The sequence below is a fragment of the Argopecten irradians genome, chromosome 10 (assembly GCF_041381155.1).
Source record: "Argopecten irradians isolate NY chromosome 10, Ai_NY, whole genome shotgun sequence".
Taxonomy (NCBI): domain Eukaryota; kingdom Metazoa; phylum Mollusca; class Bivalvia; order Pectinida; family Pectinidae; genus Argopecten; species Argopecten irradians.
In genome coordinates this window covers 8,462,000-8,481,310 of record NC_091143.1, presented here as the reverse complement: position 1 = coordinate 8,481,310, position 19,311 = coordinate 8,462,000, and the positions used below count along the sequence as shown (strand labels likewise).

At 34.2% G+C, this 19,311-nt stretch overlaps 1 protein-coding gene across 3 annotated transcripts in view; it reads left to right on the top strand.

Annotated features, from left to right (window-relative positions):
- LOC138333039 (neuronal acetylcholine receptor subunit alpha-9-like) overlaps positions 1 to 16,983 on the top strand; it is a 34,561-nt gene extending 17,578 nt beyond the window's left edge. For 2 of the 3 annotated variants that reach the window (XM_069281143.1, XM_069281144.1), the window contains 7 exons: positions 4,287 to 4,435; positions 7,887 to 7,931; positions 8,265 to 8,374; positions 10,131 to 10,345; positions 13,911 to 14,237; positions 15,180 to 15,391; positions 15,619 to 16,983. In XM_069281143.1, the coding sequence (XP_069137244.1) occupies positions 4,287 to 4,435; positions 7,887 to 7,931; positions 8,265 to 8,374; positions 10,131 to 10,345; positions 13,911 to 14,237; positions 15,180 to 15,391; positions 15,619 to 15,933 (1,373 nt within the window). In that variant the 3' untranslated portion in view covers positions 15,934 to 16,983. Of the gene's footprint in view, positions 1 to 4,286; positions 4,436 to 4,623; positions 4,645 to 7,886; positions 7,932 to 8,264; positions 8,375 to 10,130; positions 10,346 to 13,910; positions 14,238 to 15,179; positions 15,392 to 15,618 lie in introns of those variants that run through there. The other variant, XM_069281145.1, reaches the window with a different exon arrangement.
- The last annotated feature ends 2,328 nt before the right edge of the window (positions 16,984 to 19,311 follow it).

Below are 19,311 nucleotides of genomic sequence, written 5' to 3'. Positions count from 1 at the left end.
CACTGTTATTTTGTTAATTCCTATCATACCATGCATTATTTAAAATGTTTTTGTACTGTATACCTCTTTTAAATAAATGTTCCCCTTTATATTCTACAGTGCAAAATTATTTATAGGTTGGCATTAATAATCGTACTGACTTCTGTAGAATTTCTGTTGATACATATAATGTTATCCATCGTCTTTATGGAAAGTATATAAACAGATAGCAGAAATCCATGACAGGTTGAAAGTGTCTGTCATTTTATAGTTGGTTACAATGATACAAGTGACCAGTACGTGTCCATCGACCTAGCTATGACCATCAAAATCTATCGATCTGTATCTATCGAGGTAATTACCTGGGTTCGGGGATTTGATTGCCCTGGTCAGAACGCCATATCCGTGGGGTAACATCTGGTGTGGCATGGTTAGTTTTATAAAAACGTAAAGCCTGTGCTAATGGTGTAGGGTTAGTCCTGGCTGAAGAATGACACATCATAAACGCCAAAAAGACAGTACGTCCGGGCCAATTTTGGTTAAACTGACAAAGCTGATATTGCACTTCAACTACAAATATTTTAATTTCATCATGCTTCAATGAAAGAACTCTAACACATACTATAAAATCGTTCATCTCTGCACTTTTTTCACTTGTGAAGACGGATCGCGATGTTTTTTGAGAGTCTTATTTATTGTAGTGAGTGAGTTACATTGTAGGTTCGAACATGTATCTTTCGATAAATCTGTCAAAAGAAAGTTTGTCGTGCATTCCAGTCACAGCATGTTTTCTTTTTTAAATAGAACTGGTTTGGAAAATGTCGTCGTGTCGGTACTATTGTAACCTTCGTGATAATAAACATATCATACACTACACACGGAAATGTTCGTGTATGTCATTTTAAAATGGTCACTTTTCTGTACGTAAATTTAGCAGCCGATAGACAACGCTAAGAATTAATTCTAGCAACGACAGGTACTTCCTATTCTGAAATGGAAAAATATGGATAAAAAACGACAATGATTTCAGTACTTATACAGCATCCAAACAATTCAACTTTATAAACCTGTTTACCCTGGATACACATTGTATTTACACATTCATATTGACAGTTGGTTATCAGAGAAATATCACGATTTCCTTGACTGGTAACAATGAATTCATTCTGATGGAGATAATGAAGATTTTTTGCCGTTACTACGATATAGCATATACATTTTCGATTCAGCACAAACTGTAATCTCCCATATTCTATTCATGAACCTAAATTCAAACCATCATTCTTTTCTGTTTTGTTTCTGTAATTTTTTTTTATTAATGATGTATTACTGATTTCACAGGTTGTGTGTATCGTTACAGTGTCGTGCATTGAATAGGTATTTTAAAATCACATTACATATGCATCATTTCACTACAAAGAGATATGTCCATTATAAAGCAGTTTAAGTTTCTAGATACAGGATACCTTACTCCATTGGTACGATACTTTAGATGCCAACTGTAAATCGAATATATCAAAATCTCAACAACAAAATTAAACATATATCTGTTTTTCTTTATTCAAATATACCCAGTGGCAGCGACTAGTTAACAACGCCAAACGACGTACATGTAATAGTATTAGTCATTGTTCGTAAGGAAGTTACAGACAAAATGTTGGCTGGAGAATAAATAATGTCAGAAAACCAGTCAAGCGTGACAATGACAACTTATGCAAGAGCTGAAGTTACAGGAACAAAACGAATCATTCCAGGTATACAGTATATTTAAAACTAACTCTAAATATCCCAACAGGATGTAAAGGGAAATGTCAACAGAATATTTACTCAAAACTTTGTTATACGCAACGTAACACTAGAACTATCTATACATATCCCATACTGTTTTAAGCAAGGTGCAAATATTTATAAAATTGCGGCTATTTATAAGAAGTAAAAGGTATTTTTACAAAATTGTGCATTTGGTGTATCATTTGTAATAATACCTATCTATTTTCTGATATATGTAATGTCTGTGATACATTAAAAACATTTAGGTCTAGGATGAAGTCAGTATCAATGTATTTACATATGTACTTATGTAGGCAATGGAACAATAAAATCATAGCGTTTAAATTAACGTAATGATAGCGACATTAAAATACGAACCAACTGCCAGACCGAACGACTTTTAGTTCACGCTTCTATAAGACGTTACGACATGATGATCTAGTACTTACCTGTAAACTCAGTTTGTTTACAGTGAACCTTGATGTTTGTGTTGAGTTCATGGTGTCTACGTCTACGTGCTACATTGTAAATATCTGTATCGCAATAAGACACTGTTCAAAATCCTCATATCCATGTATATTGTGTAATAGATGAACATCGGTCGAAGTGAACGGCCAATTATCAGTTTTTATTCAATGTAGCTAAATAATGCTCTGTCTGATGTCATGATAGGCCCTTCATTTATATCGTATCAATATAATTGATTGGTTTGATAGGTCACAACAACAAGAGTATTACCTAAGACGTCGATAATACACAATTGTGTAATGACTTCCACAAAATAAACATACCTGGTGATGGTGACCTAGTATATGATCTGTATGATGAACTAATACAAAAATAGTCCAGTACAATTGTGTATGTTACATCAACAATAGAATGGGTCTGAAATACTTAATACTAACAAATGTGACTTAAATGGTATGGCAACATTAGCCTACTTAAATACAAAATAAACATTTATTACTTAATTGTGAAAATCAGGATGACCACTCCAAATAATGACCAACAAACTGAATAACTATGTGTATCAGAGAGATTTGCTTGGTTATTTGTTAATCACATCTCTCCACCTCTCAGAAGAGGATTACATTAGCACTCGACTTTCTACTGGTCTTGTTGCCTGTAATCGTTATGGCTGACACTGCTCGGTTAGGACTGGGATACATATCCATTGATATATCTCGTTACCAACGCCACACCTGAAAGGTTTTCATTGCAGTTTTATAGATAGATATAGGTAGGACTTTAATTGACGACTCGTCCCTCCAGAAATAAATAACACCAAATATTACTGTATTCTGTATAGGTTGGAGCCTAAAAAGCACAATAAAAACACTGCACTCTCAATCATTTGTATATCGGGATTGTTGGTTTACGTTATTAGGGATGTTTTCGCTGATATGTGTTGTATAATCGTGGACTACCTCGTATTTAACAAAACTAATCCAATGCTTCGTCTGCCTAGAACATAAACCAGACATGTTAGTTTATGAGAGTACACATCGGAAAACGTTAGTATGGTTGTAGGCTTAGATGGAGATCAATGGGATTTATATTATTCTGATTGGTGTTTGTGGAAAATTGCTAATATGAACATAAACGTAAATATATTTCCAAAATGTATAACAAATTCATGTATGTGTGTATATATAATAAACAACCAATACAACGTAATTTTGAACGAAACAGGCTGGTTGTGGTAATTGGGAAATACTTTTTTCGGGATAATTATCTCCTCAAAGAACACTTAACCCTTTTCATACTGTAACCTCTCCTACAAGGTTCTCCTGGCCAAAATTATTATATTGATGTCCAACAGGATAGATAAGAATTATCTATAATTAGAACTATACAAATACAAAGCAAATTATCGGATGGCATGGAACAATATGGGATATAATGTTCAATTGCATCTCATCATTGACATTCTCCATAGATCTGTAAAAACTTGAATATTTCGTCGAAATAATTGTTGATTTTTTTATTTGAAATGTGACTTATTCCAATTGTTTGTACGACCTCCCATAACCAATATGATAGGTGTTATCATTTAGGATGTTTTACTTCCCTTGTGGTTAATACAAACGGTTTGTGTATTTTAAAGAAAAAATCATTTCCTTTGATCATATGATTTAATTGGTATGAGTTTTTACGAAGTTACTATATTTTCATACTTACCATTTCATTCCATACGTATAGCCTATATATACCTAATTTAAAATTAACACTCCGATGAGTGATTTTTTGAGAGTACATGTACATTCGTATTGTTCTAAAATAAAAACATCAACTTTACTTAGCTAATCCGATAATTTAATTTACACTACAAAATATTGTGAAATACATTTTTATTATAAGGCACTTTTCCCAAAATCCATTTCACATTGAAGCATCAAATCATACGGTTTATGTAATGAGGCCAATTGAAATGGTTATAAGCAAGATGTATTTATATTTTACTACTTTGTTATTTGCTCGCGTAAAAATAGCTTTAACGAAATAAATGACATTCTGGTGTATGTGCTATATTACAGATTCCTGCCAGGCACACACCCACATCATAACGACAACGCTGTATGATGACATATTTCGACATTACAACAATAGACTCATACCAGTGTGTGCGCAAGGAGCCAATGTTACTCTCAGTCTCAATACAGCTCTCAGACAGATCATGGATCTCGTAAGTATTCCTAATACCGCTAACAGGCAGATCATGGATCTCGTAAGTATTCCTAATACAGCTCTTAGGCAGATCATGGATATTCTTACTTTCTTTACACAGCTCTCAGACAGATCATGGATCTCTTAAGTATTCCTAACACAGCTCTCAGTCTGATGATTGATCTCGTAAGTATTCCTAACACAGCTCTCAGACAGATCATGGATCTCTTAAGTATTCCTAATACAACTTTCAGGCAGATCACGGATATTCTTATATTCCTAATACAGCTCTCAGGCAGATCATGGATCTCGTAAGTATTCCTAATACAGCTCTTAAGCAGATCATGGATCTCGCAAGTATTCCTAATACAGCTCTTAGGCAGATCATGGATCTCGTAAGTATTCCTAATACCGCTATCAGGCAGATCATGGATCTCTTAATTAGTATTCCTTATACAGCTCTTAGGCAGATCATGGATATTCTTATTTTCCTTTGTACAGCTCTCAGTCTGATGATTGATCTCGTCCTTGAAACGGCTCACACGATAAACCTTAAAGCTGAAAGTAATACTGGCTTTAATAAATTCCTTAGAAACCATGACAGTTTGTAAACCATTTGAAATATAGCTTTACCTGAACATTGAAGCCTTTTAAAAACATTTTTTATTTCAAAAAAGCTCGATTGTCAATTTATTCCACTTAAATGAAACCAGTCTAATAAAACATAAAAAACAAAGCAGTCAGTGCACCATAAATAGTTGACCTGAAATAATAATTTGAGAATTTAGGTATCTAGTATGTAAAATGGTGAACCCGATTATATAGCAGGTACAAAATCTATATCAAAATGTACACATTATGTCACATACACTATATGAATATTTACAGTACATCTTAAAACATGGATATGCCCCTATATTGTCAACGGGAGGTGAGTTTCGTTCAAATTAGCGTAATCGTAAAGATGTATAAATAAAAACCCAGAGCAGAATCGGACTACTTCTAGTTCACGCTTCGGTAAGATTTTGTGTCATATGATAATCTAAATGAACTTTAATTACTTAATTTACATTTTACTTTTTCACAGATGACAGATTTGCTTTGAATTGATGATAAACTAAAAAAAAGGATTTCAGTTTTCTATTGGTCTGAAGACTGATCTATAGGCGGCACAGACAATATCAATAACTCGTCAGTACTCAGATGACAGTGCTGTATGAATTGTAAACAAAGTTAAGTTTAAACATATTTTATTTGAACAAAGTCAAAAGGAATTAGGCACAAGTTATACAACTTAGAATTGCCTTCTCCCTTACAAATGTATATGATGTTACATAATAAAACATACAATAGCAGCATTAATGATTGTATATCAAATTATATGTAAAATAAATAAAGAAAAGAGAAAAATACAAACATTAATATTACTGATAGGCACATTTGACTTGTTTAGCCATACCAGACAAGCACAGTTTCCGCGATGACGGATTTAAAAAATAACACTATTATTAGATCCAATTACATGTGTAATTGACATCAAAACAGAAGATGTGCTCAAGCATTGTAACGATGATAAACAAAAAAAAAATGAATCGTTGATCGGGGCTACAACCGGGAGTTTTCCTCAGGAACGTTCGGAGAATATTCCATAGTTACGTCAGTATATGTGAACAGTCACTCTTCTCACCTAAATATATAGACCATCGTCGGAGAACAATTCTGGAAGCGTATTAGCGAACAATAGATTAACAGATCATGTACAGGTTTCCAGAAAAAAAACCCATTACAGGTTGCCTATCCGAACCGAAACAATCGTATCATCATTATCCCCTGTTGCATTCAAAATAGACATATCCTCCGTACAATAAAATAAAAAGTCATGACTATGAAGACTTAGTCTATATCGCGTTCGTAGACCGATACATACATCTCATCAATAGGTTATAACATAGTAACTTTCCTCGTTTGATAATCAAAATAGCGGCCCGCTCCACTTCGGACCGCATCACTACAATACCCTGGCAACGATATCGATACATGCATACATATTTTAAACATAACTGAAAGGTGTCATTGTTATATTTCTAATCAAATTGCAGCTTTAAAATTCAACAATTGGAACTATCTACGGCCATCCTGACTACCGTAGTTACCCAACTTAGCAACCAATATCATTTTAAATTTGATTACGAATATGTGAAAATAGACTTATATATGTAAATATATCAATTGAAGAGTATTTTGATTGCGTTTAAGGTGGTATGAACGCAATGAGATACAAACATATTCAGAAATATGTATGTCGCCCATTGCTGTCATACTACCTTTAACGCAATCAAAACTCTGTTTAATCTCTTTATGTTGTAACTGTAAGTTCCTGTAACGTAAAACGATAAATGGGACCACCTCGCTATTCAGTTTACAGTGTGTAACCTGATGTTATTTGTTCTATGTAAGCTGATATACAAACAAGGACTCGTCTATTTTCTCCGCCATAATATCGTATAACTAACCGGTGAATATTGGTGAGAGAAGTAAAAAAAAGTGGGATAGGATGAAAACGTGGACTTGCTTTGTTAGGAACCATCTTTTTGCAGATTTGTATTTTATTTCATTCAGATGATTTAAAAATTTTTTTAGCGTCCATGCTTTAAATAAACGAGCATTCTTGTGTTCTGACATCAGGTAGGTGTAACAAATGTAAACATAACATAAATCCAAAGACAGTTGATTACACAAGTGTTTTACCGTCAAGTATAGTATCATGTAACGAATAGTGCGGAAAGTGGATGAAACTAAAAGTAAATGCTTCGTTTATCGTCGTCTTTGCGCTTATTATTGAGACTATTGGTCAAATGTTGATTTCGTACAATACGTAGGACTTCATACTGAATCAATGTAGTATTTTAGATATAAATATAAAATTGTAAATACATTTCACAGTCAACAAACGATATATAATTTCCATCTATTTTTATTTTATTACCCTTAAACCATTTTAAATGAAGGAATGTCATCAGTGTTTATGTTTGCAAAGTATTGTGAAGCATGTAAAACTGGGAAAAAAAGAAGATATTTGATTAAAATATACTGACTATACAATATGAATCATGTAAAATTATTATACTAAATTCACACATTAAAATACTATTATTGTAATCATAACGACAAATGAATATATTTCAACACCATTAAGTATCCATTCCAATATAAGCATGCCCAAACACCATTAAGTCTCAATTCCTATATGAGCATGCCCCAAACTCTGTATCTAAAAAACCATGAAATAAAAACTGTAGGTATCTTTATGTGATAGGTTAAGAAAAAACTTAGTTCAAGCTCTCGTTAGTTTTTTTTTGTTGCGATTATCTTTAAAAGGTGCTCCAATTAGAAAAGAGTCGCGTAATGTACTGAATATTATGTGTGTATTATGTACAACCCCTAACACATGTATGTTTGTCTCCTTCCAGAATGAACGAGAACAGGTCATCTCTATTAATGTGTGGCTACGACTGGTAAGTATGTTCAGTGCCGTTACAGACTATATATATACGTAGTAGTATAACAATGCTATGGTTCTCACCTACTCAAACAACAAGACGTTTAAGAAAAGTTGAGTTGTTTCCCTTTCGATAAGACCTTTAAGTTACCCGAGTAGTTTTAATTTCGATGACAAAAGGAAAACTAATTTGTGCAACCTTTCAAGTTTGTATTACAGATGTTGGCGATAACTCCTGTCTTCCTTATTCTTTTGAGATTCTGGATTCTTGAAATATTTTTCTTGAGTTTAATAACATTGCTGTTTAAGCTGATTTAAGATTAATGATTGTTACTAATATTTTGTACAGAGTTGGAACGACTGTCGGATGCAGTGGAATGTTTCCGACTACGAGGATATAGATCATTTCTCCGTGCCATACGATGCCGTATGGATGCCAGATATAACTGTTTATGACAGGTAAATACAGGTTTAGTGTTGAGGTCATCTGAGATTGAACTTCAACTTAGACAACAATATGTTATGTTATGAAAGCTCATTAGACAGGAATGTTGAAGACTGATTAAGGTTTGGTATATTCGCATTTGAGACATTTCCTTTTGAAACGGCATAATCAATAATTATACACATTAATTTATTGCTATAATTATACACATTAATTTATTGATTGGGTCGATCGGGTCAATATTGATCTGTCCTTTTGCCCCACTGCATGATCGAAAAAGGCGACTAAATTTAGGATATTATATTTTCCTTTCCTAACTGACTATAAAAATGGTAGTTTCTACTCCTGCTTAGTGTTCAGCATACAGGGAGAAGCGCGACTGGTTCGCCCGTTGTCAATTGCTTGGTGTCTTCGGAGGCATATTTTAGTGATATAGCACTATAAAAGGGCAACAGTTCCACTATATAAGAAGACACGTCAAGCCGAAACGACGATAAGAAAAACTACATTGTATATAAAAGTCAATGAATGATGATTTACCTTTAATTAGTTGTTAAACTTGTAGCAAGACTAAAGGTAACATATACCACTTGAGTAATGCAGGTCGAATTACGTTACTGTGACTCTCTATTTTGAATCGAAGTGGGAGACAACCGTATCACACAATCTAGACATTATCCTTCCGCAGCTTCGGCAGAAGATATTAACAATAATTTCTAATATAATGTAAATATTTTATGTTTGATTTGGATTACATTGATAAGATGGTTTTTTTTCTAAATGAGTATACATTTTCACTTCGCTCTGCTTCAATAAAACTAATAAACGCCGATCACTTCATTTCCAATTGAAGATGTTTGATCACGCGATGACCTTTGACCGGCGTGAGAATACATTTTGACATTGTTTACATAGTGACCTAGTTTTACACCGCTTCAGTTTGAAATAAACTTTCTGCGATGAAAAAAATAATTTTGTGCAAATGTTACATCAGTTCATTTCATTTACACGAGATTAACTTCCTTCATCAGTCAATGCAAGCAACAGAATTGACAATCAATCCTTAAATATATGAAAAATTGTTATATTTAAGCTATTTATTTTAATATTTTTTAATTGCTCGTGAAACAAATTCATCCTGAACTGCTTCGCAGTTAATTTAATTTATTTCAAAAGCAACTCAATTCATCACCCCATGAACTCGACCAAAGCAAGATTCAAATCTCAATTGATTGTTTATTTTCTACTACGCTGTTTTATCAACACATTCAATATATTTAGTTAAATTACCTAGTTTTACATCTAGATAAATATGGAACACTTTCTTTCACCGTTTTCTATTTTTTCTGTTACGTCAACGTCATTAATAATAATATATTTATATATAACACTGTATCTAGCTAAGTTTTAACATTTTTATTGGAGCAACATTACCAGAGTACTTTTGAATTTTCTTCCGCAGTTATGAGACAGCAAGAAATGGCCGTTATGGTGACACATATCATCGTATTTTTTCCTATTCAATATTACATCTATCAAGTGGTCACATATGATAAATATGCTAATTCCGCCGTTCGTTTGGTATATGATAAAAAGAATAACTTACTGAATCCGTTCTGTATTTGCTACATGTAGTGTAAATAAGCCAAAGACATCGGTTTAACTGACTCTTGGTATTTTTTGGTATATAAGATGACGTCGGTCGAATTAAATCAGTTTGTATTTTCTAGTGTAAATGAAGTTCGGTCTTACTGAGTATGTATTTTCTAGTGCTAGTGATGAGGTGATGATGCCTGGTAAAGAGGATTACAAAGCCACCATCTACTATGATGGAACTGTCTTTTACAACTTCCCCACAGTGCTGAAGAGTATTTGCAGAGTCGACGTTACATATTTCCCTTTCGATACACAAAAGTGCAGTCTTAAATTCGGCTCCTGGTCACACAATGGTTTAGAAATAGACGTGATCAACGCGTATGATGAAGGTTTGTATCCGTTAAAATATTCCGAATCAACTCACAAATTGAAGTTATGCTAGTATTTTGTCGTATATTTGAACTCTGCAAAATTCTATTTTATTCAATTCCGTCGTAATTGTAATAATCCCACTTTGAAGTGTAGGTATTCATAATCATACTTCAATTAAATATTTTAGATAAATTATAAGTCAAACCAGAATTATAATCATGTAGTAACAATTCATCGTTTTAATATCAATTTTGTATGCTTGTAACATAATCAAAACTGTTATGACTCATTAACCCGACCTGTTTTATGTTATGGAGATAAACCGAAAACTTTACAATTTTGTTGGAGAAAGAACTGTATCGAGACCTGTCAGGGATGAGCATAAACAATTCATTTGTTCTCTGTCCCATATTCTGTACAGTTTGAGGCTTATCTCTAACTTAAAACATAGCAAGTCTTTGTGTTAATAAAGTACACATATATTTCTAATATGAACTCAGGTAACTCTACCAATGTGCATTCAACCATGACAAATCCGATTTAGACCTTTGCCTGCGTTATATGTGATTAAACGGAATGCATGAAGCATGCTTTTTTGTGTGGGGGGAGGGGTGTGTCTTCCCCGAACACCAACTCTGGGTAGGGTGGGTTGTTTTCATAGGGATTAAGATGTGTTGATAGGGAGTTGTAGTCTATCTCAGAATTGTTCTCAGTGCAAGTTCACAGGTAAATCTCAGGTAAATCAACTCACCTGGTAGGTGATCAGCAAATCAGTAACTGTTAATTATTGTCATGGTGCTTCAGAATAGTGCATAAAACAGTAGCATACTTCAGAATAAATCATACTTGCCATGATATTTGAATTGTTCGTTAAATTATCAACTTGACTTGCATTTGTAGACTTTATTGTCTTAGTATTAAGCTATACATTTTTGTGCTATATCTCAGCATTATCAGTGTAAATATTTAATAGAAAAACATACTATACTAGATCATTCAATGTCTCTTCATTTTCTTAAAATTTCTGACTTATTTTAGTTTTCCGATTTAGATTAATATACACTTTGTAAAACATCTGTACTTGAATTGTCGAATTTACAGTTTCTTATTATCTATACGTTACTGTGTTATTTTTCAGTTTTCAAGAATGAGAATCTTCCTCTTTAGTTCAGAGAATTTTTTCTGATTGGACACTATTAAAGAGAACTATGTTCTCCCTCATTATATTCGTCCGAACATAAAGTAATTAATTTCAAATGAATAACAAACACATAAAAGGGATAACAGCTCGTTGCTCATTCGTATGTATGATCTGAAATATCATAAAATGAGCCTTTTGAACACTTAGTGGAGGGAGTTCTCTTATAAGACAAGATGTTTCCTCCCGTTGTTGATAGGATCAATCACTATTTTCATCTTTTTTCTGTGATATAAGTAAGGCTTTTGATAGAGTATAGCATTTAGGCTTATTGTATAAGTTGAAAAAATATGGAATTAACGTAAATTGATTGCTTGGAAGCCTACCTATCTGACAGAAAACAACGCGTAATCATAAATGAATATCAATTAATCCAATGAAAAAAGATAAATGCTGGTGTACCGCAAGGTTCAGTATTTGGGTCTTTTCTTTTTCTATTGTTTATAAATGACTTAACAGATTAATGTAATATCTTATATAAAATTATTTGCTAATGACACATCTCTGTATTGATAATGATGATGACCTTTTACTGACATTAACATATGCAGAGTTCATTAATGATGATCTATCATCAATTTCTTCATTGGCTGATCAATCCGTGACTAATTCTTTTTAATCCAAATAAAACAATATCCTTAACACTTACAAGAAAACATACAGATCTTCACCCACCACTCACTTTAAATAACCACCAAATATCACAACATCAATTTCATAGACACTTAGGTTTAACATTTAACAAAAAATTAACGTGGTCGGATCGCATCTTTAATATCCGTAAAAAAGCTCCATCAAGACAGAACTTATTACGAACATTGAAACATAAACTAGACAGAAATTCATCAAGAACTTGATATCTCTTCTATATCAGACCAATTTTAGAATATACAGACATTATTTGGGATACCAGAATGGAACCATTGGCTGGATGACAAATGCCGACTCATGATCAGCATCACAGCTGCTGCACCTTGCTTAAATTGGCAGGAACTATTTTGCATATGAGCATGCGCTAATGGTAAATTACTTACTGTGCTAGGATATTTTAATTATTGTAAAATATGTGTGACACTTTAATAAATATTGTGTGTGTTTTTATATGATGATTTTAAAAAGAAGTAATAATAATTATATAATAAATAATATACATTTTAGGGAGTGATCGAATTTAATTAACAAAACTGTAGTATATCTTATGATGTATCTTATCATAGGTATGAGTATAAAAATTACCTGGTTGAAAAGTTACCTGAGTTGCTGTTAGAGTTTGAAACAGACTATAACTAAACTTCAAAGGGTTCCCTACATAAACACATCCCATAGTATTAACCAGAGTTGGTGTTCGGGGAATGAGCCCTTTTGGGTTGGACATTAATCTGAACATTCACTTTCACCATCTCCACCGACAGTGATGGAGGGATATTACTTTCTCAATTTAAGCAATATTATAAGATGGCTTAAGTGACTTTTATTACTAAAAAGACATTTCTTTCCAATGCATGATGTGGTAAAAAAATGACATATGAAACTAGACTTGTCATTTAGGCGTTTGTTTGAAAGCGTCTTGCTAAAATGATCGCATATAAGAGTGATGTCCAAGCCAGTTCAAAACAGTCGGTGCCCCCAGACCTTTCATTGAATTCAGAGGATTTAAAATTTCGACCTCTAGGGACAATCTTGGATTTTTTTATACCAATTTGTGCAATTTCACTCAACAAGCCGATGGGATTTAGGTAAAATTCTGAAATATTGTTGAAACAATATCAAAATAATTGTAAAACTATCGTGTAGATAATTTGGAAATTTAAAATAAAAATTGGTGTACAAAAACAACAAGTTTATTGGAGTTAATGCTGTAGATATGTGTTAAAGAGTGAATTCAAAATAAAGAGGAAAACTCGATCTGGGATAGAAATCTTCATATTCATTGTGTGGGATTTTTTTCGTAATTTTGATTAAAAAATAATGGCATATTCAGGCAGGTTGTGTGTTGTGTTTTAACACAGTTATAGTATTATGCCCGGAGACATATACTCACCCATATTGTGTAACTCTCTCATATGCTAACTTTTACTGTCTTATAAGTGACAATCATATATAAGAGTCACATATATGACAGTAAAAGGTAACATATAGGACAGTTTCAGGTAATGGTCCAGTAATCCGGGAGTTAAAGTACAGAAACAACAATAGATGACACAACAGCTATATTTTTAATATTACATACATGTAATTGACCTTTGTATAATTGACACCTGTCTATAACAAACAATTTACTATGTCTCTTTGGTATCCTTTATATAGACATGTTTGATTGTACACAACCGTTTAACCTTTTCTTCTCATCACTCTAAATCAAAATGTTTGTCTGTCTACTCCAGCTGATTTGTCGTATTACGTTGAACACAATGAGTGGAAACTGACCGGTATGCCCTCGGTCAGACACGTGCTGTACTACGCGTGCTGTCCGGAGCCCTACCCTGACATCACATTCTACATCAACATCAGACGCAAATCCCAGTTCTACGTCATGACGGTCCTGTTTCCCTGCATACTCACCAGCGTGGTCGCCATGCTGAGCTTCATCCTCCCAGCTGAGTCCGGGGAGAAAGTCTCCCTAGGGATTACAGTACTCCTATCACTGGCTGTCTTCCTTCTGCTTGTGTCCGAGTCCATGCCGGCCTCTTCTGACTCATTCCCATACATTGGTACGTAGAATGTCATTTAATTGGTATAATTAATCTTTCTTTATCTTGGTTGACACTTCGACTATAATAGGAAAAACCACACGTGGTTATTCTACTTCGTTAACATATTTTGTTTGCTTGTAATAAAATGATACAATAAGATTTTTCAACACAATAATAATTACAATGTATCAATGCTGTCGCTTTAACAGTCATAAGCAACTTTTACTAAGATTTGTTGTGTACATCATATTCCTATATTTCCATTCTACTTTCAGTTTCCCGTTTGATCTTATAACCAGATAGGCAATATCAGGCTATGAACTCCCATCTGGTCAAGCGTATGAATATTTAATGTTTCCGCCGCGTCCCCGACAGTGTATACAATGTATACTTACGTCTATAAATAACGGTCAAATATTTTTTTTAAATGTTGGATGTCTTCGAAATCCAATAGTATTATCGTGTTGACAAAATAACATGTATTGAAAAATATCATCGCATTAATTTCATTTGTTACAAACCGTTTTGTGTGAACTACATTCAAAAGCTGATGTTATGGCTGTTCCGTTCATTGAACTTGGTGACGTCAACAAGCGCAAACGGGAAATTCAAAAGATATATCTGATAGTTTTTAATTTCAATTATAGTAATGGAAATATAAGTGAAAACCTGTTACCAATCCTTCAGAAAAATAAATATTCATGGCGCCCTAACCGGCGCCATTCTATTTATCTTTCTTCTTGCTGGGCTTAAATGAATTACTACCGATTCAATGTCCTAACTATAGACTAAACATGATAGAGTTTACCCTTTGCATATTGCATTTATGAAAAACCTTTTTTTTTTTGGCGAATTATTCGGAAGTATAACTTTTTAAATAGATCTATTCAGGAATAAGGTTATTTGTGATATTTGTCAATGAATAATTTACATTTTGTCTTTTTCTTTTATATTTTCCAGGAATGTATTTTGCTGTCTCAATGGTTTTAGTTTCTTTGTCCTGTACAATGACAGTTATTGTTTTGATGTTCCATTCACGTGGGTGCTCAGGTAGAAAAATCCCATCGTGGGCAAAACGTATCTTCATTGAAAAAATCGGAAGGCTGGTTTGTTCTCGTTCTGAAAAATATGTACTAAACAAAGAGCAAGACTTGGAAACTCCTGTTGAAATGGTATGGTCACTCTTATGTTATGCAAAGCAACTGTATTTGTGCTTTAACAATAAACAGATAGCATTTTAAAGAAAAATAATTTATGAATTGTTATTGATCGTTAATGTATATATCATTTAGAAGTTGTGCTCTTGATTTGTTGGATAGTTGTGTCATTGATTTTCCTCTGGGTCAAAATTTAAATTTCATTTGGTAGATGGTTTATGATTTTATTTGTTTATTTTCAGGCTGTAAATGGAAATTCTAATAATAAAGTTCGTTCCGAGAAACCTACGGAACAAACTCCAAATTTTGTTACAAACCATTCCACTATGGATATGTACCTCCGGACAAAAGATCCATTAGTAAAGCTGATGCGCACGCAGTCCATTATTCTGGAGCGTGTGGAGACCAGCTTAAACAAAAACAACTCCGTAAACAATGTCGAGGATGAGTGGCATCAGCTCGCGCGCGTGTTGGACAGGGTGTTTTTATTTCTGTATGTCGTCATATCGGTGATTACGTCATGTGTGTTTCTCGGAATAATGGCGAGTAACTCTTGATATTGGTCAAATTTCTTCATAATCTCATCAAGCATTTGTTAAAGGTTTCCACCAATACCATTTCATCTTTTTAGCCTTTTGAAAATATGCTTCCTAACAATGTATCTATATGATTAAGTCGGCATTATTTCACTTCTTTGTGAGTTTAAATACCATAAGCTAATCACAGTATGTATATTACCTTGGTAAATTGAATTATATCCAAACGTTATTTTTATAAACTAAGGTATTATGAACTTTGGAATGCAGTTAAGGTTGTTTAGCATTTCTGGTTATTTTTGTGATGAGTATCGGAATGTAAGTTGTTCATTGAAAATTTCCAGAGCATCGCTGAACATCACAGCGTTAGATTGCCTTCTATTGATAATGTTTGCTATGTTAATATGATAACGCATTCATATTACCAAATGTGCTATAAAATCAAAACGTTTTATATAGAATTGTATTTATGTTCAGTATGATATGTCCATTTGTATAGAGGAAAGTTTCTGTGTGTCGCTGTCCTAATTTATAATTCTACCAGTGCCAAATTTCAGCTTCACTACTTCAAACGGATCCTTACACAGTGGCGATTTGTGCTAATTATAATGAAGGAAAATGGTGTTAAAGGATAGTAATGATACAGAATGACGGTGATTAACAATGATGAAAGATTAGGATAATAAATGATTTCGATGATACAGAATTACGATGATAAATTACTGGGCTAATTAAGGGTTTTGATGATACAAAATTACAACAAAAAAGTATTGTTATAATTAAAGATTACGATAATTAAGGATTAATATCATTTAGGATTATGATCATTAAGGATTACGACAAGAAAGGATCACGCTGATGAAGGATTGTGATGACCATGGATTGCGACTAAAGAGTTACGTTTACTGTTCATGTGATAAATGATAAAGCTGGCAGTCAATCACATTTGTTCACAAACTATGGAACAGGCATCACCGCGAGTAACATCCCTTTCCTTTATCTTGGATTTATTGACAAGCACAATTTACATTCGATCATGATGTTGATGGTTTCTGATGTTTCTGACACGAGCAAGACACGAGCAAGATTTCTTTGCAGCATACATACGGCATCTTTGTTAGCAAAAATAATTTTAATATTACCATAAATAACACGTAGCTTTGTTTTCAGTTTATATATACTTAAAAGTTTTATGTTCCATTTGTTTCCATTCCTTCCTTCAGTAATGTTTTTCCGATATTAGTTTTCGCTTATTCATTTATGTATGTCTGACGCTGGTATATATATGCGAACATGAACTCGTAATAATAGTTTACAGTTGATAACATCTTGAAATCGTTAATATCGTACTAATATTGTACTTTATATTATTAAGAAAACGAAATCAAATTATTGTGTATAAAGTGAAAGTTCTTATTATCAACTTCAATTCAGTATATTTGACGTTAATAATTATCAATCATATTTCATAAAGGTAACAATGCTTTAAAAACCAATTTTTGTAATATTCTGAAGTTTTCTACTAAAAGATAGCAAATGTGTCAAAGTCTGTCAACATGGTGCATATAGTATTATATATATTGTTTTCACCTATGTCCATGCGTGAGTGTGTGTGTGATGTTGATTTACACTTTTTATGATTTATATTGTGAATGTAACTTATATTTAGAAATATGGATGAGACAAGAAAATAAACGAATCATTACCAGTAGTGCTACACCAGCAGCGAGATTATCCCTGGTCTAGCTACTACATGGGAGACAACCCGTACAAATTGTTTGTTGTTATTTCATTCACACACATTCCACGTTAGTCCCACATCAGAAAGATGTATATATAAGTGACGATATCATTTTGCTACAGTCACTTAACTTGGTATCCAACATGTATAAAAACAAACTAAATCTTGTAAACTAGCTTTTGAGAAGGAAATAGAAGTTAACCATCTCTAATTTGAGTGGATTTTGTTTTCTTGTTATCCGCCAAGGGCATTGATAATTGATTAAGCTAACAATATATTTACCGCCTATGTTTAACGCCTGTATGCATTCACCTGTATGCATTCACCTGTTGTTCGAGATGTCCTGTCTCCGATTGTTGCCCGTGTCCTGATAGCGTAACAATGATGCCCTTATATTTTATTATACTGAGCGCCGATGAAAACACAACATTGTTATAATATGCAAAATCTAATGGTAAAAAATTTTATAGAAAAAAATCTTTATTTCATTACAAAATTATACATTTCGAGAGTCGTTTCCTACCAGTGAGTAAGTCAAAGATTGCCCGTGAATGGGGATGAAACAAACGTTTCAACGCTCCCCCCTCCCCCCCTCCCCCCTTATAATTCATTTTCACACTTTCAATATCTGATGTGGCCACCATTTGCCTCCATACAAGCACGACACCTACGTAGCATGGACCGAACCAGACGAAGAATTCTAACTGGCTGAATGTTCCTCCTATCGCCTTGAAGGGCAATTTCAAGTTCACGTCGATTTTGCGGATGTGGCTGACGTCGTTTCACAGCATGACCTAACTGGTCCCACAAGTGTTCAATCGGACTGAAGTCATGGGAGAAGGCAAGCCAGGGCAGTGTTTGAATATTCTGTTGGTTAAAGAAGTCTGTGGTCAACCTTGCTGAGTGCGCACGAGCATTGTCTTGCTGTAGAATATCGACGTCGGGACAACGGTAGTTTGTAGGACTTCTTCGATGTAACGCCGTGCCGTCAGATTACCGTCCACGATAACAAGGGGCTTCATCCGGTCGAAGATATCCCTCCCCACACCATGACACTACTGCCACTACGCCGACGGTCATATTCGCGGACGCTCGAATCGACGTATCGCTCTCCCCGTCATCTCCACACGCAAATTTTACCGTCACTATTACGGAGAGGGAAGCACGATTCATCCGTGAACAGTACGCGTCTCCATTGGCGCATGAGCCAACGTCGATGCCTCCGGGTCCACATCAGGCGATTTTGACGTCGACGTTGTGTCAACATGTTCCCACGGAATGGTCTACAGGCTTTCAAACCGGCGCTACGCAAACGTCGGCGGACAGTAGAAACCGAAATTCGTCTTCCATTGATACCTACCGTTGTTTTGGCCGTTTGGGAGGCAGTTTGGAAGTGGTCATGGAGATGTGTGACCCGGATGTAACGGTCCAGTCGATCCGACGTCACTCGTTGTCGCCCAGAACGCGGTTTATCATTCAGAGAACCCGTTTGAACGTACCTCCGATGAAGTCTCACAATAGTAGAAGGCGAACATCCCATTTTACGCGCAATTTCACGCCACGGAAGTCCGCCTGCCAACATACCCCTAACTTCGTGACGCTGGGTATCTGTAAGTCGTGGCATCGTTTTCCAAACTAAACGGCGTTTTCAAAAACAG